Here is a 22,072-nt window from a genome sequence, read left to right as displayed (position 1 = left end):
GGGTATTTTCCATGCAGGAACCAGCCTGATAGAACCGACTGTACAGAAATCAGAAATGGCATAAGATTATCAACTTTTTTTTTTCTGGTTCTGAAAATATCTTGAGTCCTGGCTCCATGTTAAAAGTCTGCTGCTACTCTAAACTGAATTGCCAAGTTTCCATGCAAAATTCAAAAGTTCAGTGACTGAAACCTGCATTGGGTATGTTATCTGGGGAGAAAGTTCCCAGACACACTTCCATTGTTTTTGAAGGGACAACAGCTTAAGAAATACCAGGAAACATTAAATGCAATATTCAGAAAATTGTTCTTTTTAGGCTGATGAAAACCGTGGTCTGGATTTTTATATGGCTATTTGTACTTTCTATCTATTTTATTAGAAATGAAGCCAAACTTTGTATAATGTGCTCAATTTAGCAAAGTAAGGCAGAAACGTCTCCAGCGATCATTGACACTTACACATTTAGTATCATCGAGTCTGTTCTGGTCAAGATAATCCACTAGTAGAATAGACAGATTTGGGCTTCTCATAAAGAATTTGACAATTGAAGGGGGTTGTGCTCCTTTCCATTTATGTCCTGGAAAATACTCCCTTGTGACTTAGCAACCATGTTTAAAAAACTCTTGCAGTCCTTAAACAAACAAAGGAGTATGTTTATGGGGTTCTAAAGACGTTATTTTCAGAAATGACGTAGGAGTTCTGATATGTAGCTTTGGGGCTTTACAGTAAGTTGTAGCTGATTTATTACTATGGCATACAGTACTTGCTTAGGGAAAATTGGGAATTTAATTAAGCACTGTTTGAAAATGTGCTTTATGAGAAATAACCCCTGGGCATGGAGAGACCAAGGTTTCTCCATCTTAGAGGGAGAAAGGGCTCTTTGGGTCGGGGGATAAAGGGGTAGGAGTTAAGAATATTTCCTGGCACCCCTGGAGCTGAGCTAATTCAAGAACAGAAAGAGAGTTTAGAGTAGAGGCTGAAAACAAGATCTGGCCTGCAGAGGTGTTTTACTTGGCTTGCTGGGCACTGTGAGAGTTTTATGGCAGTGACTAGTATTTTTAAATTGGAAATTTGTAAGGCCAGTTTTCTCCCTTCCCCTTGAAGCATCACAAGATCTGGCCACACGAGTCTATTTTTCTACATAGGAACAATTAGCAGCAATTGGGTCTACTTTAGGAGACACCCAAGATCTCAGCACCTCATATTCCTCATCAGATCTACCCCATCCTTTTCTAAGAGCTTGGTATATATGAGCTCAAGAACTCATGAGGTCTCATGAAGAGTTTTCATTGTGGCATAGACTTCTGGCAGTTAATCTCAATTGTCAACTTGATAAGGTCTAGAATCCCCTCTGGGCCTGCGGTCAAGTATTATCCAAATTAGGTTAACTGAAGTAGGAAAACCCCAGTGACTAGAACTATTCCTTTGGTTGGGCACCTAGACTATATAATATGAGCAAAGAAGATGAACACTTGCATTCACAACCCTCTGCTTCGTGATTGTGGATATGATATGACCAACTGATTCACGCTCCTCCCATGACTTCTCTGACATGATTGACTATGCCATGAACTTGAAAGGGAAATTAATCTGCTTTCCCTGAGCTCCTTTTTCAGGGTACTTTACCGCAACAGGGAAAGAAATGAAAATACCTCCTTATCCAGGAAGACTCACTTTCATATACAGAGATTGAAAACCATATGCTTGCCTAAAAATTAGCAGAAAAACAGGATTGTTGGATTTTCTTAAAATTTGGTATATAAACTAAGCCACTGATTTTTAATGTTGGGTTGACATAGTCACTAAATCATGAAGTTATGTCACAAGTCAAAGCTGGAGGCAGAGGCAGGCAGATCTCTGATTTCAAGGCCAGTTTGGTCTATAGAGAGAATTCCAGGATGTTGAGGGCTACAAAGAGAAACCCTGACTCAAAAAACAAAACAGAAAAGCTAGAAATGGAATATTTGCTTTATCTTATCTATAATAACTATGGCATTGGGATGAGTATGCCATGTGATATCTGTCTCAGAGATTGTTTACTCATGGAAGCCTCTAGAAGTGTGGAAAGGACAGGGTGGAGAAAACACAGCTAACTTTTCTATCAGACATGGCAGGCTCATACTTCTAAAGACCTAAAGTACATCATAATATTCATTCTCTTAATATCAGATAGAGGAAATAATGACAAATAAAAAGTAGTAACAATACTGATAATTAATACAACTCTGATTACCCTTGACTCATATCAAGATAATGGTAAATATAACTTTTCATTTTCTTTCTGAAAAGGAAGAATCTGAAAGACAAGAGCACCTACAGTCTAGTAGAATCACCAGGGGGTGTTGGACAAATATTGAGACAAATACCATGGTTTGAATGTGGGGGTCAGAAGACAACTTGTGGGAATTGATTTTCTCTTTCAAACATGTAGATCCTCAGAATCAAATTCAGGTCATCAAGCTTGGTGGCAAGCATCTTTGCTTGCCAAGCCACCTGACTAACCTTCTTCTGATTTTTGAGAGAGGTTTATATAGCCTAGGATATTCTGGAATATACTGTTGATTGAGGCTGGTCTTGAACTTCTGCTCTTGTTGTCTCTACGTTCCAAGGACTGGTCTTACAGCCACGTACCACCACTTCCTGGTTAAAGCCAACCACCGTTCTTAAAAGGTTGGTTTCAAGATAGGGTTTTGCTTCATTTATTGAAAATAAAAATCGTACGACCAATATGCAGACCATAGTAAGAGTCCCCTCAGGAATTTTTGGAGAATTTTCTGTCTCCTCAATTGGAAATGTCTGTGAGAGCCAACCATTCCATTGTAAGAGGATGTTTTTCAGCTTGCCCTCCAGCACTTAGTGTCAGTGGAATAGCAGTTAGAATATATTATTGCTTAATGAAATCTCTTCGTTAGTTTGTTTGGTCTCTTCGAAGTTTGGAGTGCCTAACTCCTACAAAATATTTACAATTTAAATATAATAAGAAAAACATGGACATAGTTATGGTATTCAGTATTTTCCAGTGTCAAACATGGTTGTCAAACATGGTTGACACTCAGTAGATTAATTGATTGATATATTTAAGTTCATAAGTACATAGATCCCAGCCTATCTGGTTCTGAGATGAGGTTGGGTCCAATACCTCTATGCCATTTACCTACTCTATTGCAATTATACACTACTACCCCTAATATGTGTACAAGTACATGTATACACAACACACACACACACACACACACACACACACACGTACACACATGCACATTCACATGTACACAAAACCTCCTACATCCAAAAATTTTTGAAAAAATGACATATGCATCAAAAAGTCCAAAGGACTTTCTTACTGCAAAGTATTCTATTTTTATATCACAAATGACTCATCACTGGTCAGAGTCTTTCCAAAGTGACAATCTATCCAGTTGTCAGGACAAAGGACAAGGGGTAAAAGACAAGAAAGAGGTCATATATTCAGCTCATAAATCCACGATGAAGCCATAATAGCTGCTGCCACCTAGTGCCACCCTAGCTGACTATGTTGTCATGAGCACTGCCCTTCTGTTTGGATTGCAGCATTCTGAGCCAGTTTGCCTCCAGCTGGATGCCACTCTGGCTTTCAGCAATTCTTAAATGCATACTTGCTGTGACTTTGGGACAGTATTAGGGCTAAGATTTGACTTGGGGAGAAGACCAAGAAGCCTGTGCCATAAATTCAAAGTTAATTCAGAATACATGGGTAAGTTTGGAATCTAGAAGGGGATGCATTCCTTCACGTGTCCTCAAACAAAACCATCTCTTAAAAAGTTGCCAAAGTGCTAAGAGAGTCCTGGGTCATTTAAAACATCCCTTTTAAATTCTGGAAAGTGGTGAGGAGGGCAGAAAATGTCCACTCTAATTCTGAAGGATGTGGAAATGTAGATTTATAGGCATAGTTAGAAGATAGTATTTTCACAGGGAAAACAAATGAGCCATTTGGCACAGTGTTTTCAAAAGTAATGTCTAGAAAATGCCAAAGAGTTGAAGCCAATGGACTAAGCTTTGTCAGCTTTCCATAATACAGCTGAATGCCAACTTCTCCAACTCTGAGGTGAAATTGAGGGGTGGCAGGGAAAAGTAGAAAGAAAAAGACAGATATAAAGACAGACTAGAGTAGACAGGAGAAACAAAAATAAAGGAAAGAGAGAGGGGAGAGAAGGGAAGAAGGAGAGAAGGAGAAAGGGTGGAAGGAAGGGAACAAAGGGAAAGGAGGGGAGGAAGGGAAAGAAGTGAGAGGGAGGGGCTGGGGATTTAGCTCAGTGGTAGAGCGCTTGCCTAGCAAGTGCAAGGCCCTGGGTTCAGTCCCCAGCTCCAAAAAAAAAAAGAAAGAAAAAAGAAAAAAAAGAAGTGAGAGGGAGTTGGAATGGAGGAATGGAGGAAGGGAAAAAGGGAAAGAGGGGAGAGAAGACAGGGTGGGGGAGCAGAATCATAAAGGGTCAAAGAGCTTAAGGCTTCTTGCCAATAAAGAGCTAACTGGCCCCAAAGTCCTTATGTCTGGGTTTAATCTTTCCCACCTGGGATTATCTCTGCTTTCTAATGGCATGAAAGTTTATACCTCAATAAAGACCCAAGGGTCTTAAATTGGCACTAAAGGTCGATATGCTTTTTCTTTTCAATAGGCAGTAAATCACAAGACATCTTTGCTCATGGTTTAAATTTGGTAGAAAAGACACAAAAGATCGAAAAGGTCTTTAATTTCTGACTAGTGTACTTTCCTTGTCTGGTTCAGTGACCTTGAACAGGTGACTTAACCTCTAGTCACATCTAGAAGGTAGAGGAAGAAACTCTGAGAGACAAATAAACTCAACCTAATGTTATACAACCAGAGAACAGACCTTGGTACTATACATCTACCCATACAAAAGTAAAAACATGTAAAGAAGTTGTCTCTTTCCCCTGTGCCTTTGCCTCCTAAATTTTCTGCCAGGTTTATCTGCAATTAAAGGAGAAGATGCTGAGGCGCAGAGATTAGTGGTACCAAGTGATTTTTAAGATGTGACAACATAGTTTCCTTGTATGAAGAGTTGGTTAAAGGGGGCACTATGAATACCAAAACCCATGCACCTTCAAGTTACATTATTTGAAACAATGACACATTTGCATATAACTTAGATACATGCTTCCTTGCACTTTATATTATCTCTAGATTATAAATAATACTTAATACAATGTCAATATTGTATTAGTAATAGATGTTGTGTAGAGAGCAATGAAAACAAAATATATCTATGTATTGTCTGTAAAATTGGAATCTACTTATACAATATTTCAATCCATAGTTGGTTGAATCCTCAGATATAGAAGGGAACTCCCAATTTGTCTTTGCTATCAAACCTGAAAGGTCTATCTCATTCATTTCTCTTACACCCAACAAAGTCCCCTATACTTTCTAATAAGCTGCCTGAAGAACATTTGTAGTCTTTGACATTTGAAGATGCCATTTCATATGGTACCCATGGGACCACTTGCATAGTGAGGGATGATGAGGGCAGAGACTTTCTTAGTGCTGTGAAAGGTAGAAGAGGAACATTTGAGAAAAAAATAAAGTCGATCTAGTGTTATATAACTAAAGAAGAACCCCTGTGCCCTAAATCCACCCATGCGAAAGCAGGCATGTAAAGAAGATGTCTCCTTCATCCCTCTGTATCTTCTCTACCTGTCTTTGGTACCAAGTTTATCCCCACTAATGAGAGAAAGGCAACATGAAAAACTAGATGATGTAAAAAGATTGGGTCAACACTTCTTACACATCACAGAATTCAAAGGTGCCATGAGAGGCTAGATAATGAAAGGAAAAGAGGGATCCCATTGGGAGCTATTATGGCTTCTACCCTGAAGGCAGCCCTTCGTCTCCATCTCTCAGAAGCTCAGCTCCTCCACCATCTGACACTCTATTCTTTCAACAGCTGCTGGCTCTCCTGTTGTGCTTCCCCTCACAGATGTGCAGTGCTGTTCTGAACACCCTGCCCTTGAACTTTCCCTACCCATAATTTTCCAAACAAAAGCCTGGCAATAAAAATGTCACCGAGGGATAGTGAAAATTGTGGGGGCAGTATCTTTAAAAAGAGGAGAAGAAAGAGATGCTTTGCACGCGGCGTGATTTGTGTTGACTTTTTCAACAAAGGTTAAGTGCATGCCATGGCTTCTCAAATAGAGCAAGAAGGTGGAGTGCTGGAGCTAATTATTTAGAATACTACCTAGGATGACCCTGATCCATTAAAGGAAGTTAACAGCTAAGATGTGCCCAGGCACTTTCTCCCTATGCCCTAGCTGCCCAGCTGGTTATGCTGAAAGGCTACATAGTGGTGAAAAGGAAAAGCTACTGCGGATCCCAAGGGAACCCATGATGTATGCTGTCCCCTTGTCCCTGCCAAGTGGTTAGCCAAGCAGTTGGGCACATTGGAGGCACCAAGTCAACATCTGTGCATGATGACTTAGAACAAAAGTAATGAGAGAAAGAGGCTACTTTTTTAAAAAAAATCATTTTTAATACCTTCCAATGAACCTTTTTTGGGGGTTCATACTCTGTTGGTTTAATAGTACTTACTATATGTGTGAACCTCAGGCAATATAATGCGAAATGGTAAAATATTAAGCCCTGAAACTCTCTAAAGGATATAAAAATATATTCAATTAAGGGGAAAATTCATCTCTCTTACCTATTTCAGTGTGCCAAATAATATCCACAGCAAAGCAGGTGGGGATGGGTGGGTGGGGAGACTTCTTCCTTGAGAAAAAGCCATCGGCTTCCCTGTGATCCCTAGCAGATGCAGAGGGCAAGCTGATGATGGGACTCTCCCAAGAGCTCTCCACTATAGACTTGGCCCTTAGGTCGAGAATAGGGGATAGAGAAGACAAAGGGAAGGAGAAGCCTGAGGACTTGACAGGGCAAGGCAAAGCAACTCCCATTCTTACATCTGCACCAAGCTCTTTCTATCACTTCGCCAGTCTGGAGGTTTAATCCTTGACATTTGCGATTGATGGCTGGGGAAAGGGGAACCAGTGGCATATTAGAGATTCTGGCTTCCGTACTTGTTAGCTATATATATGGCTTGAAGCAAGTTTTAGAGTTCCAGACTTCTCATTAAAGTGGGAATTCTAAAGTTCCATGTAGAGTATTAGAAGAAGCCATTAATATTATCTGTAATGTGCTAAGCATGCTAATTTACATACTGCACAATGGGGGCCCAAATTACCCATAGCCTTTTGTCATTATTCAAATTTGTGTGGAAGTGTGTGCAGCTACATACATATGTCTGTGTGGCTGTATGCATACAGATATGTGTGTGCATGTGTGCACAGCGTGTGAAAGCCAGAAGTTGAAAATCAGGTATGTTCCTCAATTGTTTTTCACTTTCCTTTTTGAGATACAATTAGCCATTCATCTGGTGTTCACAGAGGTGGCTCAGATAGTTAGGGACCCAACTGACCCACCTACTGCCTAGCACTGGGACTATAGACCTGTGATACCTCGCTCAGTTTTGCATTGCTGCTGAGCATCTGAACTCAGGGCCTCATGCTTTTATGGCAAGCATTTTACTGACTGAGCCATCTCCTAATCCCCTGATTCTTTCTTTTGGAAAGACAATTTATCAGATGAAAGAGGATATCAGTTGAGCTATGAAGAGAAGTAGAAGGTAAAACTGTAAAATAACTAGCAAGTTGAATAGGTTAGGCTAAGGCACTGGATTTCACTGGAAAAACAGTGTCACCTGTGTTTCCAGGGACTATGGAAACAATCTGGTCAGTTTCAGTTGTAAATTTACATATAATTATCTGCAACCATGTTTGACCATAAGCACTGTCACTACTTGGAAAGGATTTAAGATTTTCACATTGTAGCTGTGAAAGCTAATGAATGAATGGATGGATGAATGAACATAAAATGAAAAAAATAAATGAAACTTATGAAGACTGAGAAGTGCTCACTCCATTGCAATGGAGAACTTGGATAGGATGAGCTACACAATTTGTGCTATGGTTTTCCCCACCTTCCAAGTGTCCTACTCACTCAAGTGGCAGGCCTTAAACCAGAAGCCAAGAGCAGAAGTTGTCAAAGTCAGAAAAGGCAGCCCCAACTGTGTACCAGCCATTTTGGTGCAGACAGAGTCATTAAGGAAGACTTTTAACAATGCATAACCTTTCTGCTTCACTCTGCTAACAGCAGGTGGAATCGAGGCTGCCTTTGAAGTCACCAGTGAGCAGGCCCTGACCTTCATTTCCAGTATATGCAGCATTAAATATTCATAATCCACGTAACTGAAGCATAAGAAGGAGCAGCATTTAAGCATGAATCAAATGAATAAATATCTCCCCATATGTGAGTCATCCTTTCCCAGAATACCATTGGAAAAATGCAGATGCACAGAGCTTTAACAGTGACTGGCTCTTCCAATGTTCTTTTAAAATTATGGAAGGAAGCAGCAGGGACTGCTGCCTTATGCCATCCATGAGTCCTGCTCCCCCATGCTGACATTGTAAGGTCTTCTCAGCCCTTATATATTCCGTATTTGGTATAGTGTCAAGAAGAGGGGAGGAGCAAGCAACAGTGACCTTAACATTCACCCGACATTGAAGGGTATTTTTAACTTGCTTGTGCATTTTTAAAAACTATTTAGTACATGTATATATGTATGTGCATATGTTTGCATGTGTGTCATGTATGTGTGTATGGGAACATATTACTACAGTACAGGTGTGGGGGTCAGAAGAAAACTTTCAGGAGCATGTTCTTACCTCCCACCACATTGAGCCAGAGTCTCTCTTGTTTCCGATGTTGTGCCCAACTGGCCCACGTTATTCTAGAGGATTCTCCTGTCTGACTCCCATCTCACCACAGGAATGCTAGTTTTATCAAAGCACATCACCACTTCCAGCTTTTGAAATGTGGATTCCAGGAATTAAACTCCAGACGTTGGGCTTATGTAGTAGATGCTTTCACCTGATGAGACATCTCTTTGTCCCTGGTTATTCTTTTTTCTTTTACTTTTTTTAAAGTCTTTGTGTTATAGAAATCAGGGTGTATAGGAGAAGGAGTACCTATAGAGTCAGGGTTATAATTAGGAGATGGGGAATTTGGAGAATGTGGACCTTTGAAGGGATAAGATTGCAGGTCTCCCAAAGGCATTGATATTACAGACATCTCAACCAAGTCTTGCTATAATGTCCCCCTTTGTTTGAATCTTTCTAGTATCTTTCACTGGAATGGTGGTCTACCATTTGAACTCATTTTAATCTGATTCTCTTTATCTGTAGGCTCCAGGACAAGCTTTCTCAGATAGATGGTGATCACTGCAAATGGTGCAAATGATTCTTCCCACAGAGACCACATAAGGAAAAGACCTAAAGGAGGGCTTCTCAAACACCTCATTGAGAAAGATTCACTCAGGGATCTGTCTGTCTTCGACTAAGAACTGAAAAGCAAAGATGTGTGGGATTACCATAGTTGAGAGAATTTTGAAAGGCAAGGGATGTCACCAATTACCATTACATCTGCCAATCACAAAGTTAACCTGAACTTTCTTGTCTTTCTGCTGACTCATTGAGGTAGAATAAACATCCACTCTACTTGCCTGTGTGCATAGTCTAAATTGGCCTCTTTGACATTAGCGGCCGAGTCCACCCTTGGGACCTGTTTCACACGCCCATCTGCACACTTTGCAGTTTTCTCACTCTCTCTGTGGTGTATGCATGTGTGATACATGTACAAGCAGAGATCAAGAGAGAATGTCAGATGTTCTGCTTTCTAAGCTTCTGACTTAATACTTTAAAGAAGGGTCTCTCACCAATCCCAGAGCTAATATGGCCATCAAGCAAGCCCAGTGGTCATCCTGTCTCCTTCCCCCCCAAAGCTCTGGAGTTACAGACCATGCTCAGCTTTTCAGAAATGCCTTGGTGACTTGATCTTGGGTCCTAATAAGCATCAGTAGATACTCTTACTGGCCAGGTCATCTCCCCAATCCCTCTTCGCACTGCCCAAAGGGCCATGTGTGGAAAGCTTTGCATCTTGAGCTTCTGTAACTGGGAGACTTCCAATCTACCAAGTAGGTGAAGACAGCTCTACTGAAATATAGTAAGAGAACAATTTTGCAAACCATGGCAATCTAGCAAGGATCACTCTGATTTATTTGCAGAGGGCTAACACTAGTGCAAATTCATCTCTAGAATACCAGGTATTTTTCTCAGGGCAATGACTTGGTATAATTTTTAAGAGAAACTTAACCTGCTTTCCAAGATGGCCAGCAAAGCCATTCCTATTAAGCCAGAAGTAGTTTTGAATGAAATAGGTAGACTTCAAGAATTTGCCTTCTACTTTCTTACCCTAGTTCCATGTGTAGTGTATATATAGAGTTTCACCTCATCTCATTCATTAAACTTGATTGCAATTTGATTAATGGATTATATTTGGTGTTCTCTAACCTTCTAGACTTATCATAAAGGTAACCTTATATGTTTTACTTTAATTCATCTCTTTAAACTGAGCATGCTTGTTCAACCTAAATGGGAAGATGGAGGATTCTCGGTGTAGACTGCTCACTGGCTTCTCCTTCTCTACAAGTCAGAGTCTTAGGCTATGGTCTCAGGGCCAGATGAAGAAGCAGAAATGAAAAGTAGAGTTATATATGTAGCAACAGGTGTTCTGCTAAATAGTCTGTTACAAACCCCCCACACAGTTGCTTGGTTTAGGTGGAGTGAAAGGATGAATCCATGCTGAGGCTTGGCCAGCCCCCATAGAGAATGAGGACAATCTAATCTCTAAGATTACTAGCATTTTTGACTAGGAAAACTGAAAACCAGAACTGGAGATCAGCCTTGGTACAGACTCTTTGAATGACCCTAAGAGTCAGAATCACCAAGGGTTTCAGCTTCACAAAGACTAAGCAATTTCAGGACTAACCCCAAAGGACTGGAGGAGGTTGGGGAGGCACTTGTAAAGAAAGTCAACCTAGGTGAACCACATGCTCTGCCATCCCCCACCCACAAGGAAGACCAAGCTCCACAAAGCAAAAGATTGACTCCTAGTAGACACGATTTAAAAAAAAAACACCATCCAAATCCATCTGCCAGAAATATTTTATTACCATGACATACATTGGGGAACAAAGGGAGATGAAGGAAAGGGAGGCACAGTCTAGGTCTCTGTCCTTTTAGCAGACCGCCACACTCACCTTCACATAAGTGTGTACTCTCTGGGGGCATATAGACTATATATCCAAACCTCTTTCCTAAGCCCCAGCACAGGCGTTGGCAGGGTATGTACCCCAAGACTCCTAGAGAGAGATTGGAGAAAGGTGACCAAGGGCTTGAGAATTCGAGTTCATTTCAAATGTGGTCCAGAATCTCTGAGTAAATATGAAAAGAGAGCTTACCTTTACTCACAGAACTGGAGACTTCCGGACTGAATGATGCTCTTCTCCCTTGACTAGCAATTTCAGATGAAGAGAGGACACACATTCTTGTTCCCTGAGGATATTTAAAGGACTCACAGCTCAAGACAGGTGAGGGCCCAGCCTTGTGTCCGAGGCAGGCTAGGCGACTTCTGAACATCTTACACTTGGCAGATTTCAGACACAGATGAGTAGACATGTTTCTTTTCTTTTCCTTGGTGTGACAGTTTGGCCTCCAAAGCCAAGTGCACAAAATCCCCTGGCTAGTGACCAGATAGCTCTGGAAATTCAGAATTTAGGTGTGCATTAAACTGCCACCACACCACACCATAGGAAAAAGAGCATTGAGCTCAAAATTGAGACATACCAGAGTCTGACCCAACAGGAACACAAGGGTAGGACCAAGTCAGAATTAACATTAGAAGAATGAAAACCACTGTCAAGGTAAACAATGAGGACTGCAAGCTCGATGGCTCTTGTCCTTAGTAAGAGCTGTCAATTTTGTGTCACAACAGAAAAGAAAGTCTGTCCCCAGATCTTTGTGTCTCAGATGCTGTCAACTTTGAGACTGCAGTAGGATAGTTGGAAAGAGTGATATATTCAGCAGTGGTTCCCATAGCATTAAGGGTAGCCATGGTGTCTGGTCTTTTCAATCTCCCTGAAGGTTTACCATCTGTTAACCATGCTTACCGCGGAATACCAGATCTATCACTCAAAAGGGCTACATGAGTACCACTCTCTACAAGTTCTCAGAGAGTCACAGACCTCTAGCTCTGGGAGTTCTCATGAATGCCTTGGTTTCATAAGTGAAGAAGCACAGTGACCATTGATTCAGCTACATATTCACTTGGCAGGTGGAATCCTAGCACTGGGCTTTCTAATCTGTCTTTTCAATATGATCTAAGTCTGGATGAGAAAACAATCCCATTGCTGTGGCCAGAATGGCTTAGACTCATCTGTTGGACTCTGTAACCCTCTCCCAGAGGTTGCCCACTCCCATAGGAGCCCTCTTAACTTCTTGGCATTTTCAGTACAAATACTCAATCAGGAAATAGCTCATTACAAATATATACCCAACAAGAAGGTTTAGTCCCCAAGTGCCTTTCACTTCCATACCATCAGCATCAACATAGCCTTTCTTCTGAGAGAACTTTTCCCTAGTCATAAATGAAGCACAGGGAAGCCCTGACTTCCTCTGAGTCTTCAGCACTCAGGAGATTCTTGGTTCTTCGTAAGCCTAGTGCTAAGTTCATCAATGTAAGGGGTCATAATTGCCCTAGGGGAAAGGGGGGCAAGACAACATATATGCATACTCACTTTGATGAGTCTATGAAGTATATTACAAGGGCACCAATGCTGAGAGCAAAGACTAACACAACCTGCAAAAGAAGAGAGACATTGCATTACTTAAGGGCTGGAAGCTGAAGGCTTGCATTTCTGAGTGTCAGTAACAACTGTTGTGACTACTACCTTCAGGGACCTGCTTCTATATCTCATGTGCTCATGAGCTTCCTGCCCTGTGAAAACCCAGACATTGACTCCTTATCCAGCAGTGGGAGTGGCCTTGCCCCTCACCAATAAGGGTCAGGGCAAACTTTTTCACCCTATGTCTTTGGATTTTGATCCTGCCCTGTCACCTTGAGGACCAGCTTCTCCCCGACTGAATTAAACAAACTTCAGTGGAGAAAGAGAGAGCAAGAGACGTGGGAAGATGTAGTTTTTCATCCTCTACCAACCCTGGGACTTAAAGGGAAGGATCACTTTTAACAAATTTGTTGAGGTATAAAATACATCCATTTTGAGCACATAATTCTTTAATAACTTTTGCAAAATTTACCAAGTTATTGACATCACAGTGATTCAGTTTCAGAACATTTTTATCATGTCAATAAGATCTTTCTTGCTTGTAAAATTAATCCGTGTTCTATCCTCTGGGCCCAGACAATCACTAATCTGCTTTCTGTCTCTACATAAGAAATATCCATTTGAAAAGCACACATTTGCTACTACAGATGACCCTTTGGATACATGTGTCGATACATTATGCACACACACACACACACACACACACACACACACACTTCTATATCAATATAAATTTGCTCAATTTTGAGCATGCTTATAAGATTTCTCAAGCATACATGAAAAATATTAAATGCAAAAGCACCAATTAGGTCACACATCTGACCAGTCAGTTATAGTAAAGTCTTTGTGCTTTTTTGCCCTCGTCCAAAGTCAATTATCACAAATATAAAAGACAGCTTTGACATCTCCTTCAATGCATACCTGACACATAAATGTCCAGTGAAGGAACCAATAGCAGATCAAGCTGCTACTGACACCTCTAGCCCTCATTCAATTGTCCAGTGTGTTTATTTCATCTTTCACAGAGGAGATGATTAATGCCAATAAATGATGGTCCCAGTAAAAAAGACACTAACAGCCAGCAACTAAGGCTGAGAACAGAAAACAAAACAACAACAACAACAACAAAACAAAAAATACCAACACCATACACAATGCCTGCATGCTGCTTCACCCCACCCTTTAGATATGCACAACTCCGAAAGAGACTGCAGGGAAGATCTTTCAAAATGCAATTCTCCCCAGGATCTGTATGTAGAAATCTGGCTGGCCTGGGATGATGGATAGAGAAGGTAACCCCTACTTCTGCTAAGACTGAGTATGATTAAGCTGTAGTACATTAGTGTATGGGTGTGCGTGAGTACATGAATGAGAGGAAATTACCCAGTCCTGTGTTTTTCTGTGTATGTTAATGTGGTTGATATAAAATGCAGTGTAAATATAATCCTCATTAAAACACTGCCAAACCCTCCAAGGAACCACAGGAGAGAGATTCAGCTGGCTACACAGTGTGGAAAACAACTGGGCACAACATAAGGGACACACAGCAACAGCTAGCATTTCTTTCTCAAGAGCAGTGGTTAGATTACTATACCACTGGGATTTATTTCATTCTTCTACTTTGCTTTTCAAATCAAGGCTGCCATTGAATGCTAGACAGCTCCTGCAGTTTGTCTGTAACTACCAGCTCCTGATAGACTAGTTTTGGCTGGATAGACTCTGCTTCCATTCTTCACATAGGTTCATTCACAGCTTATGTGCAAGGGTATACCGGAAGCAAAACTATAAGCAGGCCTCAGCTTTTCATCCTACAACAAATAGCATCAGATTAATTTGGAGCTGGGCTGCTATTTCTGAGCCATAAGCAGTTAGATCCTGGTCCTGACCTCATTCTCAAAAAGCTGCAGAGGGAAGGGATGTGATGACAGCAGAGGGGATGGTCCCCTTCATTCATAAAGGCTGACAGGGCACAGATAGATCCCTGTTCAGTTAGCTCCATGTGTATGGATGTAGAGCTGCTGTCAGGGCTCACTAAACTGTCCTATGCCATCAAATGTCTTATAAAGGGAAAATGAAAGTCCTTACAAATCACACCTTCATCCTGTGAGAAGTTAGAATTTGAGCACTCCGTGAAAGCAATGTTTTCCAAGCAGCAGGATGGCCAGAGTAACTGACACTAATTTGTCCCAGTTGCTTCCACTTTGGAACAGTGTGTCACTTATTTAAGCAAATCAGTGACAAGAGTTTAGAATACACCCTGCTGGCCTCTTCAAACTCAAACAGCAGCATCTTCAAGGGTATAAGCAAAAGGAATATGGGAGGAATATGGTCCCCACAAAACCTCTGATGGCTGGACCTAGGCTTAGATCCTGTGACCTGCCAGAAGGCTTTCTCTCAGAGAGATTGGGGAATCCAAATTGTCCCAACCACCAGGAGCCATGACTGCCTCCCAATAGGCAAATAACAAAATAATTAATAGTAATAATGATGATAATAAAATAGTACTTAGTAAGAAGGTGAACTGTGCATGTAGGCAAGTATCATTGTAATTAATAATCAATAAGGTAAACTGTGCACGTAGGCAAATATAATAATAATAATAATAATAATAATAATAAAGTAGTACTCAGCAAGAAGAACTGTGCATGCTAACTTTAAATTTACTAACTTGCCTTATTATCGTGTCAGTCTTGACTACTCTGCCAGCTAGACTTAGCTTGTGCAGAAACTTGGCCAAGAAAATGTGAACTTGACAGACTCGGCCACTTGCTCTCTCAAAGCCACCTGAGCAGAAAGGCATGGTTCACCCTCTTTCTTCAGCTTTCAAAAAAAAAACCCACATTCTAAATTTTGGTTTTGTTTGGGGTTTTTTGAGAAGGAAAACCATCGCCAGTGGGTAGAGACAGTTGCTGAGCAAGTCTAGCAAACCCACTGAAAGCAGGAGGGAACCTACTCTGTAAAGCTGCCTTCTAACTTCTACATCTAGGCTATGGTGTGTTTGTCCATTTGCGTATGTGTGTGTGCACACACATACACAAGCAAAGTCCTATGCAGTTACATAATTGCCATCAGTTGTCCATATGAGACACAGGGAATTTATGATAAAGCTATTGAAGGCAGATCATCAATGAAGAGACGGAAGAGGAGTTAAAGGAGAGTGGGGTCATTATGGGTTCTTGCTTCAATATCTCTTCATTCTCCAAGTGGTAGTTGTTTGTACAAGTTAGCTACTCTCTTATTGCTTCAGTACAGCACAGGGTCACTGAAGACCCTGCATACTTCAATAGCCCCAGTGATAAGGAAGGTGGAAGTCCAAAGGACAGGGAAAGATGGTGCTAAGCAAATCACAATACCTACCCCCTGACAGCAAAATGTATGTGTTCTCCTGCAACTACGTCATAGAACAACCTTTATAATTACCAAGACTTTCCCACACAAGGGCCTATATGGGGTTAGTACTATGATCTAAGAGGTCATTTGCTCCTTGTCTGTTATGACACAAGATGTGCTAAATATTAATAGAGTCTCTGTTAGCTTGTCTAACTCCTCATGAGCTGTATTCAGCTGAGCACCTTGATTACCTTGGACAGTACTCACCGTTATGCTCTCAGACTAACTGCATACACCCATATGAACTTAGAGACTGTTTTAGTGTACTGCACTCACTCCTGGCTTAAATCCAAGAGGAAATTGAAAGCCAGATAAGATCCTGGCACCTCTGCTTCTGTTTAGCACCCATGCTTTGGCTGAACTTACAGAGCTAACTTATTTGTCCTTAACTTTTGTCTTGAATCACCTTGAATTCTGGAAGAAGCTAATGCTTTCAAGATGGACTACTCCCCAGGTAAAGACGATTATCCATGAGGGTCAAGCTGAGATCAAGAGTAAAGACAATCATCTTGTTGAAACTAGATAGGTCCCAAGACAGCAGTGGTGACAGTGACTGACAGATTAGTGTCATATCAGACAACTTTGTAGGTTTCCCTTGTAGGACAGTAGCTGAGACCATGATGACTCAACAATAGGGAAGAGGACCATCCTTTGGCTGGGACTGCTTTGTCACACAGATCCCTAAACTTCATGGCAGTATCACTGAAAGACACAGGGGTCCAACTGAACCATTTTATCTGTTTCTCTTTCCAATGTGGCCACATTGAGTAAATTGGGGAAGGATGGCTGAGCCTGCCTACTTGAGGCTTCTAGAGCCTGCCTTCTTGAGGCTTCTAGAGCCCAGATACACTATTAAATATCCCAAATACAATACCAAACATTGAGTCTACTTCTAGAATGCTAGATCAATTTTTCTAAATGAAAAAAAAAGAGAGAGAAAGAAAATCAACTTGACAAGTATTATTAGAACAATGGAGTATGATTCATCTATTTTTCAGAACCTGAAATGAAACATGACAAGTGTTTGCATCAAAGAATCCCAGGAACACACACAGTGTGTTAAAACAATACACACAAAAAGTCCATCCTCCTTACCATGAGGAGTCTAGGCATGAAGTGAGATGAGAACAAGACACATTGGCAGCCATCTTTCTGGATGGAAATCCTAGCAAGCAATGAGGATCTTTCAAATGCCTGGGAGGGGAAATGTCATGAAAATGAGAAATGTGGCCAAACATAGCCTATTTCTTTCAGTTACCAAAGCTCCTGAGGGAAAGGCAGATTCAACGAAGTTGAGACAGACAGATAGAGCATAGAGGGAAGGCCAGAAAGCTGTAAAGCAATGGGTGAGAAACTAGCATATAAAAAGAACAGATTGGCAAAGACGAAGGCTAGGAAAAAGTTTGGCTGAGTCTAACAAATGGGCTGCTAGTACGGGTGCAAAGGTATGGTACTCAGTGTCTGAAAGTGACCCATGGATCACTTCAGTATTCAACAGCACAATCCTGGATGGAGGCTTAAGACGCTAAGGAGACATTAGATACATAGAGTTATATGTAGAACTACATGTAACAGATTGAGCATGCACAGAAAAGCAAAAATTATGATCAAAACGCCTGTATTACAGGGTATGAAAGCTCGAATCCTTTGCATAACATGGCTGTTTATGTCAAAAACTCTCCTTGATCTAGCCCACTTCCTCCCTTGAAGTAGATCCTTCCTCAATAAATTATCTAAGTCTGCTAGCTAGCATCTATATATCTCCATCCAATTCTTTGTTCAGGGACACAAGAAACTAAGTCCTCCCTAGAGCCAATAGCAGTATGAATACAGGCACCAAGTCAAAAAAGGAAGCTCTGTAGACATGTTCCAGAACTTCAGTTCCAGTTGTCAGGTTTGTAGCCATCATGGTAGGAGTGAAGATATTCTAAGATATGCACTTCAGATCTCAGACTACTGACACCACGGACCCTCAAGGAATTAGAGTTTACCCAGGAATCGTGTGCTGGCTGAAGGGAAAAGGCTGTGGCCCTGATGCCAACTAGACTGGGAACTTGTCTCAGGAAAGAAAGACTTCATATAGCTCTGACAACTTGTCAGACCATCTTGCAAAATGGACTGGAGCCAGACACTGATAGGTCAGTGATGGGCAGAACCACACTTAACCAGGATGCCTCTTATCTTTTATTTAAACCTAATCCTCATATAAGTACCTTGAGTGTGAACTAGGTTAGGAGTGGCTCTAACCCTCTTTACTTATTGCTCTCCCCAGTGTAATCATAAAATTCTCTTCTCTGCTTTTCACTGTCACTTATCGTTTTATTTGGCATACTGAGGATAGGTAGGGCTACAGGACACTGGGCTTTGACTCTAGACATTCCAATAACAGGCTGAGCCGTATCAATGGACAAATGAGACCCCCTGGGCCTTCAGAGATGGACCTGGAGTAGAAGTTCAAAGGAGTCCTATCCCTGGGGCGTTTTTCTTACAAAGCTGAGGTAGAGTCTCCTTGTAAGGGATCTTGACAAGGATAGGTACTAACTGCCAAATATGACAACCCAAGTTTGGTCCCTAGAACCCACAATGCAGAAACAGAAGGGACTTTCCTGTAACTGACCTCCACGGGCAGGCAGAGGCACACATGCCCAATACCCAAAATCAATGCAAAACAAAATAAAGAAGGAGGAGTACTCTTGTTCCTTCCTGGTATCAGAGAAGCTCAAAATAGTGGAGGGGGGGAGCTGGGGCCCTCCATTTTTGTTCGGCTTGTTAAAAAATCTGACATGTGGCCTTGGGTGGATGTTCTTGAATTAAAGCCATTAGGGAAAACCACTTAGCTCAAGTCAGAGTTTAATTCACAAATGTAGCCTTAACAATTAGCCCAGTAGAACATATGTATGAGGCCTACAGGCTTGGAGAACCTACTAGACATGTTCCAGAAAGTATGGAGAGGAGGAGGAATTAATTCTTTCTTAAGCGGGCTTTCGTACATTCTCCTCAGCTCACAGCAGAACAAATGACCCTCGTTAATGATGCTACATGTTTAATATAGAATCTGGCTACTGGCAACAGAGACTTTTCTAGGAAAAAAAGAACAGTTTTCCCTATCTGATACTGAAGGTATGTGACCCTTTTCCCTTTAAATTGAACTGCAATTTATATATAATACAATTAAGTATGTACAGAAAGAAATGGACAGGCACATCTCAAGGCAAAACAATCTGGGGATAGTTTGTTTCTGAGAAGGGCTATACAGTGCAACATCTAAATTGCAACACTGAATTTTAATAACCCCAGTGGACATTTCTTGAGCTGTGATGTGCAAGGCCTAAAGTAAGAGACAGGGAAACATGAGGCCAAAATAGTAAAGTCAAACTGAACCCCTCAAGTTGCCCTCAGCAGGCATGGAATTCAGAAACTGAAATGAGTCAAGAGTCTTATGAATTTAAGAAATGTCCTACACATAAACAGACTCCTTGAGAGGACCCAGCATAGAAGCACTGCCATTCCATGCCCATCCCCATACATGGTAGAGGAAGAGAGAGGAGGATGAAAAACCCAAGAAAAACAAAGAATACTGATGTTCCAGGTGGGTCTGTGCTAGAGAGGACAGACTGCAAGAACAGAGTAGGATGCCATGTGGCAAGAGAAGGCAGTGGGATCATGGGGTCTCACTAAGCAGCATGGATGAGCATGCTGGATGTATGAAGTATACCATTCCATCTCCTTGGGAGTCAGTTTCTCAGTCTGTGAAATACCAGGATTGGAAGAGAAATTTGTTAGGGCAGGATCTTGGGAGATTACTGACCCCAGTGTATAAGTGAAGAATTTTCACCTGGAAAAGGCAGCACTGTTATATGCCATCTAATGTACCTGGTGAATAATAACAACTCAGTACCATGACAACAATGCCCATCACAACATCTGTGTCTCTCAGTCTTCTCTTGTCCAGTCAGATGTATGGGGGCTCCATGTACGCTCTGATTCACAGTGTGCATTTGTGGTGCCCAAAGGGTTCATACAGCATGTGAGTTCCCCAAGCTAATACAGAACACAATGAAAAGAAACTTAGAGGGGCTATAGATCAGTGCTTCCCCAGGACCAGGCCTCTGCCATTGCTATAAAAAAAACTAGGCAGGGTCTCCCCCAACCTCTCCCTTTTATGCTTCTTGGCATCTGTGCAAAGCCTGTACATTTCCTGTACATTTTAACACCTAAAGCTAAGACTAGATCTCTTATTTTAAGGAAATAAAAGGGGGTGTATTTTAATAACAAATCCATCGAGTAATGTTTTTTTTTCATTCCTAAAGCTTTAATGATTCTCCTAAGTGGGTATAATTTTGGCACCCAAAAGCGTGCTCTTGTGACCATAAATTTTGAATGATTTATAGGGGACAGGAAAGGTATTTTAACCAGGTCATTTAGATATCCAAAGGCCTCTTAAATTTACCATCTGATAGTCTGACACGTGTGTTTGATTTATAGATACATACAAACAGACATGATATAAACTAATTCAGTGGAAAACCAAACTCCAAGGAAGGACTGAAAGAGAAATGTGTTCAAGAAGAAAATAAGCCCATGGCAGCAGTGCCTTTGAAGAGTCACTGTACTGGAAATGCACGGTGCTTCACTCAGGCGCAGAACTGCTTTCTTCATATGTAAGGTTTAGGTGTAAGACTTGCTGTTACCACTGGTATTTAGTGCTGGAATTAAAAGCCCATGATTGGGGCTGGAGAGATGGCTCAGTGGTTAAGAGCACTGACTGCTCTTCCACAGGTCCTGAGTTCAAATCCCAGCAACCATTTGGTGGCTTACAACCATCTGTAATGAGATCTGATGCCCTCTTTCAGTATGTCTGAAGACAGGTACAGTGTACTCATATCTAATAAATAAATCTTAAAACATATTTTAAAAAATGGTTTAAAAGCCCATGATTGAGTATGCTAAGCACACAGTCTATGGCCAAACTATACCGCTGGTCCCAAATTCATACATAAAATAACCTAGCAGAAATGACTAGGATTTTATTTAATTTTTTCAGGCATTTATAGGAAGTGAGTGATTTTACCAAAGGCAAACCTATGAGCCCATATTAATCTGAAATATTAGGACACAGAGGAGGGACCTCCGCCAATTTCTTTAAGTCACAACTTCAGTATGGAACAAAAAAAAACTCTGACAAGGTCAACTCACTGAAAACTCTGGTCTGTTTTTTCTGGTTATATCTCAGATTCCTTCCTTCTTTCAACCCCAATTACTGTGGACATCCAGTTCTTGTCATTAACCACTCACCTCTTCTACCCCTTCCTACCAAAGGGCCTTTGCATAACCCCTTCTAGAACTGTCACTTCCCATAGGCTTGCCTAACTATCAGCAATAATTTCCACAGTTATTTCCTGCCTGTTGCTATAGCAAATTACCTGCAAGTACAGTCTCTTCATGGCATTAAAGCGGTGGCAGGATTTCTGCTTTATTTTGATCATCGTGTCTCCAAGGCTGGCCTACAAGTGCTCTGATGACAGAATGCATGTCCTTTGCTGGCAGGAACTCAACTGCATTGTCTCTCTCAGTATTCATTAACTAGATGAGTACTTAGAAAGGGGATGGCAAACAAGTTTAGAGATTAAATGCCATGGAAACAGAAAGAATGGATGGACAAGGATGAGACTCAAGAATTTGAAGCCTTAGATAGAAATGAGATGTGGCTCCAAGTGACACAGGACACACGGACAAAAAAGTGTGGATTAAGTGCATCCCAGTGTGTGGGGTGCATGGGAGGGAGGGTTCAAAGGTGCAGTGTACATGTCCAAAAGCCATGTACATGGTTTGGAAGCTAAAGACTGGACTTGAGGTCAAGAAAACAGACTGCATGGTGGCACCATCCCAGAAAAGCA

At 41.3% G+C, this 22,072-nt stretch overlaps 1 protein-coding gene across 21 annotated transcripts in view; it reads right to left on the bottom strand.

Annotated features, from left to right (window-relative positions):
* The window catches only part of Kcnma1 (potassium calcium-activated channel subfamily M alpha 1), a 705,305-nt gene that overhangs the window by 343,940 nt on the left and 339,293 nt on the right, over nt 1-22,072 (bottom strand). For all 21 annotated transcript variants that reach the window (XM_087586686.1, XM_087586674.1, XM_087586678.1 and 18 more), the window contains exon 3: nt 12,738-12,799. In XM_087586686.1, coding sequence (XP_087442812.1) covers nt 12,738-12,799 — 62 coding nt within the window. The remainder of the gene's footprint in view (nt 1-12,737; nt 12,800-22,072) is intronic.

The sequence above is a fragment of the Rattus norvegicus genome, chromosome 15 (genome assembly GCF_021556685.1).
Source record: "Rattus norvegicus strain SHRSP/BbbUtx chromosome 15, alternate assembly SHRSP_T2T, whole genome shotgun sequence".
Classification (NCBI taxonomy): domain Eukaryota; kingdom Metazoa; phylum Chordata; class Mammalia; order Rodentia; family Muridae; genus Rattus; species Rattus norvegicus.
Note: the sequence above shows the minus strand (reverse complement) of the source record. Positions and strands in the feature narration are given on the sequence as shown.